Genomic DNA, 7,244 nt, shown 5'->3' with positions numbered 1-7,244 from the left:
TTGTTGTTGTTGTTGTAATAATACTACTACTACTATCATAATAATAATAATAATAATAATAATAATAATAATAATAATAATAATAATAATAACAATAATAATAATAATAATAAAAGCCGTCTCTTATGTACTGTACATGTCTTCAGCACTTCCGAAAAGACTGATAAGAATGCATTTTTGTGGTCAGGTTTAAATGGAATGCTGCTGTGTCGAGTTTAAAATAAAGTAACTCAAACTTTCCGGGTTTTGACTCGGAACATATTTAGACATCTTGATTTTTTTTTTTTTGGTGTCAAACAGTGAGTGTTGAGTGTGCTGATGTACCTCCCACAGTGATGGGAGACTGGAGTCGTATCATGGCAATGTCGTAGTCATTGCGTCCTGAACTGTATTCTCTGTGGACAATGACCTTGTCCACAGAAGAAGCTCCAGCAGAGCCCAGATACGTGTTTCCAGAGACCACCTTCCATCTGATCAGAGCCTTCCTACCCTCCCTGAAGAAAAGAAGAGCAATGTGACCTTAAAAGCATTAGTCTTTCAACAAACACCCTGTATTAGGTATATTTACAAAGCTTAAATGTATGCGTCAGTTAAGATGCGAACAATCCAGTACTGATTTCTTCTTTTTTTGTATGGTGAATAATGAATCACGTACAGCATATAGTTTTCAAACCGGGTGAACTTGTTGAATGGTGAATGGTGTTTATGAACAAATCTTTAAAGTTAATGATAAAAACATGTTTACTTCCATGACTCATGTTTTCCAGATGTAACAGATACTCTTGACTGTTTGCAGGCTTCAAAACAGCACATCATTGGTTGTGTTAACTTACTGAATGTAGGCTAAACAAATTATATAGATGTATAATGTTGATGAACCAGGTTTTAATGGAACTGCAAGGTGCTCATGAGCTATGAATGCAAATACACTGCAAAACGTGGCAACCTGTTATTCCTAGAGCTATTTCTATCTGTTTTAACCCATATGATGTACTTTTGGTGGTTAAATGAATGTATTTAGGTTGATTCAACAATATTGCCTAATACTGGCTTTTAATATAATTAGTTAACGTAGATGTTACTGTTTTTAGGTTACAATTGTTTCAGTGTACCAAATTAAATTGAATAAACTGCATAAAAAAATTAAAATTTTTTTTATATTAATTAACTATTTACCATACAACATGCAAAAATATTTTATATTACTTAACTGTTTTAATATTCAAATATTTTATGAAATTATAATATATTATAATTGCATAATTAAATAATATATTATGTATTAAAATATATAATTACATGAATTATTATTATTATTATTATTATCATTATTACGGTAGTTAGTCAGTTAGTAGTTTGTTAGTTAGTCGTTTGTTATTATTATTTATATATTATATATTAATGTAACAATTACATTAATGTGTATTTTTGTATTTTTAAATATAAATATTTTGAATTAAATCAATTAATAGATTTGTGGACCACAGTTGGAATTAAATGTGTGCGAGAGCTAGAAGGTTAAACATGCATTTGCTTTGTATGAGTGTTTTACATACGCACCCGTTGAAGCAGTGGGCCGCAGTCACCACCCAGTTTGGAGACACCAGTGATCCTCCACAGGTGTGCTGGCCGCTGTTCTGCAGGCTGACCTGCCACGGCCAGTTCTCAATGACAGCGTCCTGTCCGCCTACAATCCGGTCCTGGTTTCTGGATGACCCACACTCTTCTACAAAATAAAAGTAAATCAAAACATAAATCACAAAATGTGTCTGTCATCATAAGAAAAGAATATATGATATAAACGTTGTATGTTCTAACAGAATTGGATAATACAAATATATGTCATAAATATATAAATATATGTCAACCCTAACACAACCTGTATTTCACACAAAAACATTGAAGGAATAGTTTAACCAAATGTGAAGCTACATGTCCGCAGTTCTCTTCTTGTTCTCTCTCTTTAAAACATGTTTTGGCATGTTAAATTGCTCAGTCCAGATGACTGACTGTGTCAGTGAACACATTTGATGTTGTATTGCTAGTTTTGTGCTTGTTGTAATTATCCATTTGTTTCATTATTGACTAATGCCCTAATTGGCTGTTGGATTAGGACTCCATAGTTACCTGAGCATGTTAACGTGACAACTGCTCCCTGACTGCATAACTTACTGAGAAAGAGAGAGAAAACATAAGAGAATGTGAGAATGCTTAAAAACAAAACTAATAATGGCTACAGCAACCCCAAAAATTATTTGCAAATTAACTTCATTCATACTTAACATTTGACAACCAGAAAAATGCCAAAAACTTTTGTCTAATTTGTAAACAACATATTTATTGTTTCATCATTTAAAAAGGCCGCTGTATGTACAAAGGTAGAGAGTATAAATATACTCACAGATCTGATACGGTCAACTGGAAGGTCTGGGGTTTAGATGAGCCCACCATACAGAAAGACATCTTCAGATCAGATGGCAAAACACCCACTTGAACTGTGCTGAAAGTGGGTTTACTAAAAACAGAAAAAATACAAGACAATGAAATTGAGATAAAATGATGAGCTGGATTCTTAGATTTATTTAGCAGTCTAAAATATTTACAGAAGTAATTAATCCAAAACAGGGTTATTATAGTTAACTAAAACTGGAGCCTCAAAGAAAACTTTTGTTACGTGAAATAAAATAAACTTTAACAGAAATAAAATATCAAAAAGCTTATTTTATTTCAGCTAGTTGCAAAGGCATTTCTCATTTTTATTTAGTTTAACATGACATACTAAAATAACTAAAACTTAAACTGAAATAAAAATTAATAAAAACTACATAGACAATAAAAAATAAACAACAAAATTACTAAAACATTAACTTAAATTAAAATGAAGACAACATTTAAAAATAAAATCTACTAAAATAGTGCAATTTTTTTCTAAATATTAGTGACGTGACATGTGGCCAAGTATGGTGACCCATACTCGGAATTAGCGCTCTGCATTTATCCCATCCAAAGTGCACACACACAGCAGTGAACACACACACACCGTGAACACACACCCGGAGCAGTGGGCAGCCATTTTTTTGCTGCGGCGCCCGGGGAGCAGTTGGGGGTTCGGTGCCTTGCTCAATGGCTCCTCAGTCGTGGTATTGAAGGTGGAAGAGAGCGCTGTACATTCACTCCCCCCACCTACAATCCCTGACGGTACGAGACTCGAACCCGCAACCTTTGGGTTACGAGTCCGACTCTCTAACCATTAGGCCACGACTTCCCCACATTATTAATAAAATCTAAACCAAAATAACAGTAATTCAAGGCTTGTTATTCTAATTAAATTTTAAAGTTTTGCAAACTTTCAGTATTGACGTATTTCCTGTTGAAACAGGATGTTGTTAAGTGTGCAATGACACTATGATTTGCGGGCCAAAACTCACTCTGAGTGACCCAGCTGTTTGCATACTGTTTCAGCATGTTGTTGGGTGAAACTGTCTGCACATACACTTTTCCATTTATTCTCATCAGGCCTGAATATCTGCAGCACATTACGGGTTGAGATCAGCCGTACTGTGGAGACAGAGACAGAAAAAAAAAACAGTTTTAAAATTCAGATCTCTATATATATATATAGTATTTTAAAATATTGACATTCAGGAAATATCAGAAAGAAAGTGGGTGAGGTTGGGGGATTTGTCTTGTTTATCCTGAAACAGGACACACAGGTTCTAGCAGTGCTGACTGCACACATGTCTTTCAGCAGGTATATGGGTGTGGGTGTGGGTGTGTGTCTTACGGGGGAAGGTAGAGTTGGCTCCAAACTTTGTGACGCAGGCTGACTCGTCCTCCGCTCCACTGCAGTCCTCCTTCCCATCGCAGGCCTTCTCTAGCGGAATGAACTTCACCGACTTGGAGCAAAAATAATACTTGCTCTCGATCAACTGCTTGACTGTTTCATGAAGAGGAGTAGCAACAGCACTTGTTACTAAATCAATCAGCAATGAGGTTAAATGAATCAGTCTGTTTATGACTAAATAACTAATGAGAAGTTCAGACTTGTCAATTTGTGACTCATTGTTATTGCAAAAAGTGAATGTGTGAAAGGTTATAAACAGAAAACAGCAGGTCAATTTCCCCGACCCACATTAAAAAACAAACATTAAAGGAGGCCTGCATCTCAGGTTCTCAGGACATGGATTTTTTTTTTGTATTATTATTATTTTTATCAGGTAAGGGCAATTTGTAAAAATGTTAAATGTTATAAAATATATTCATTATACCTTCACGTGTTTGTAAATCTTATAAATGTATAATATGTATTCATTGCAATTTTTGCATGGTTTAAATGCTATGAATACAGTTTTACAGTTTATACAGTGTTATACAGTTTTAATAAATTAAATGAATTAAAAATGTATTTATGAAATGCATTCACTACTTTGAATGTTATATATTTACATGTTACCTACGAATAATTGCAGTTTTCAAATGTTTTTAATGTTATTGATTCTTATTCTTTTTTTTTTTTTGCAATGTATTAAAGTTTCCATGTTTAAAATTGCATACATTTATACAATAAATTGCAGTTTTTAGATGTTTTAAATTTATACAAGTTGATTTTTATCAGGTAAGGGCAATTTGTAAAAATGTTAAATGTTATAAAATATATTCATTATACCTTCACGTGTTTGTAAATCTTATAAATGTATAATATGTATTCATTGCAATTTTTGCATGGTTTAAATGCTATGAATACAGTTTTACAGTTTATACAGTGTTATACAGTTTTAATAAATTAAATGAATTAAAAATGTATTTATGAAATGCATTCACTACTTTGAATGTTAAATATTTACGTTACCTACGAATAATTGCAGTTTTCAAATGTTTTTAATGTTATTGATTCTTATTCTTTTTTTTTTTTTGCAATGTATTAAAGTTTCCATGTTTAAAATTGCATACATTTATACAATAAATTGCAGTTTTTAGATGTTTTAAATTTATACAAGTTGTATGATGAATTCATTGGCATTTTCATGTTTAGATTGTTATAAAATTATGTGATGTACTACAGTTTTCACAATTTAAATAATGTAAATTTGTACAAAGTATTAACTGAAATTGCCATGAATATTTTAAATATTATTCATGTTTTAATAATACAAATTGTGATGTTATACATTTATACTATGCATTACAGTTTTCCTGCTTTAAATTGTATACATTTATACTGGAGCTTTTACGTTTTCAATGTTATGAAGTGTACAAGTTATTTTAAGTCTACCATTCAGTATTTATGCGTGATAGATTTTATATTTTTGCTGTTACATCAATTTTGCAAGTGTTTTACTGTTTAAATTGTGATAAATAGGCCATTCAATGACATACAGTCTGACAACACTACATGTTTGTTCAGTTAATTTTATCAGTGAAAATGTCCAATAACTTACAAGTAGCCAAGTCTTTAGATTAAGTTTAAACATAAACCTGCCCTGAGAAATATTCACTGGAGTGAAAGCAAGACAACTAGCCTCGGCCTCCATCATTATCATAATCATGTGCATTCAAATGAAATCCTGATGGGGTTAAAATGACCTAGAACTTACTGAAGAAAGCAGCCACAGCTACAATGGCCAGTACGATCACCACTATCAGGACAGTAATGATGATCTTTTTCTTGTTTGGCCTTTTCTCCTTCTGAGTCTTTGGAGTCGTCATGGGTTTTCTGTGTTTTCCGGGCTGAGCCGCTGAAGGAGAATATGAAAATGAAGTCGAAATCAATGCAGTGTGGTTTCTTTCTGGTAATACACCCACTTGAATCATGCGTATCACAACAGAGGGTATTTACTGGACTGATAAATCAGGTGATACATTAGACCAGCTACCCCAGTGTACCTTGTTGTGGTGGGGGGTTTAAGGGTCTGGTGTTCTCTTCAGGAACCTGATCTTTAGTCTGAGAATGAGAATGAGGAAGAGAGAAGAGGAAAGAGAAAGTGAGAGGTTATTTTGTTATTTCTTTCACGCATATGTATGCTTGTAGCTTTATGACCCAGTTGCAGTTTTCTGTATCGCTTTCAATGTGTCACAAGGGATTTTTTTCCCGTATAAGTTGTTCTTGAAATCTCACACACTTCCTTGTAAACCATCCTACTCAGCCTAAACATGTAGGCCGCAGTTTACCTGCAGCAAGAAATAAACAGTAGCTGCATTTATTATACTCTTGAGGTTAAGCAGCAGCAGCCTGCATGAAGATAGAATGTTTTTTTTGTTTTTTTACTGAAACATGGACTTTGATTTATAATTTTCTCAAATTCATGAAAAATCTCAAATTCATTTACTTCTTGCTGGCGATATTAAGTGGATTTAATATATACTTTCGGTTATATAATCCAATGGGCTTTCACGTCTCTTTCAATTTGACATCTTTTGATCTGGGATGGTTATTTCAGTCACTGATATGGACAATTATATTAGTCCCAGTGTTGTTATGCTTGGAGACCAATACTCTCATGATGGCACATTTCTCTTTTCTCTTCTTTTCTAATTTTGATTGTATCATATAAGACATGGCGTCACTAATGCAGACTGTGGTTTTCTGTTTTAAGAACATTTTTGCTCATCATGTCAAATTAATTTTGAGAACCTGCATATAAACATTCATGAATGGGGGACATTTGTATCCACTACAAATACATTTTAGAAAACAATCATTGCAGTTTTAAATACATACTAAAATATATTTGTATGTCTCCTTAAACACATTTTCCTATTTTTTATGTGTACTTTACCTAGGTTAAATAAACCAGATTTGTCACATCTGAGAATATAAGGTGAAACTTAACGTCAGCCTACTAGTCAAAACAGTGAATAACACTTAGCATCAGTGTAACGGATGATTCCAGACAGCTCTGTTACTCAAAACAATACATAAAATAACAGCCAGAACAAACTGTTTCCAAACACGCATCCAGTCTCGACAAGAACATGAGACTCTCCAAATCAAGACCTATTTTATTATTGTCGGAGAAGATAGTCATACCCAATCTGAATGAATAAAGCCTTATTTGAATAAAGGAAAATGTTTCTAAATACATTTAATAAATTAATGTGTTGTACGTTTATTCCTGCAAAGCTGCCATTTAAATTCATTAATGGAAGTTACTGTTTGTATATCCTGAATTATCTATCTACTGATGTATTGATATACACAATAGCATACATTGCTGTTGAGATTTACTGTATGAATCAAGACAAAA

General features: G+C 33.0%; 1 protein-coding gene across 2 annotated transcripts in view; it reads right to left on the bottom strand.

The window, feature by feature from the left end:
* Positions 1-7,244, bottom strand: part of LOC107728158 (transmembrane protease serine 4-like) — a 14,820-nt gene that overhangs the window by 2,645 nt on the left and 4,931 nt on the right. For both annotated transcript variants that reach the window (XM_016538249.1, XM_016538250.1), the window contains exons 2-9: positions 5,884-5,941; positions 5,595-5,735; positions 3,785-3,937; positions 3,429-3,558; positions 2,402-2,515; positions 2,128-2,171; positions 1,561-1,726; positions 325-494 (exon numbers count right to left, since the gene is read on the bottom strand). In XM_016538249.1, coding sequence (XP_016393735.1) covers positions 325-494; positions 1,561-1,726; positions 2,128-2,171; positions 2,402-2,515; positions 3,429-3,558; positions 3,785-3,937; positions 5,595-5,735; positions 5,884-5,941 — 976 coding nt within the window. The remainder of the gene's footprint in view (positions 1-324; positions 495-1,560; positions 1,727-2,127; positions 2,172-2,401; positions 2,516-3,428; positions 3,559-3,784; positions 3,938-5,594; positions 5,736-5,883; positions 5,942-7,244) is intronic.

Source organism: Sinocyclocheilus rhinocerous, unplaced genomic scaffold, assembly GCF_001515625.1.
Source record: "Sinocyclocheilus rhinocerous isolate Xijiao unplaced genomic scaffold, SAMN03320098_v1.1 scaffold2834, whole genome shotgun sequence".
Classification (NCBI taxonomy): Eukaryota; Metazoa; Chordata; class Actinopteri; order Cypriniformes; family Cyprinidae; genus Sinocyclocheilus; species Sinocyclocheilus rhinocerous.
Note: the sequence above shows the minus strand (reverse complement) of the source record. Positions and strands in the feature narration are given on the sequence as shown.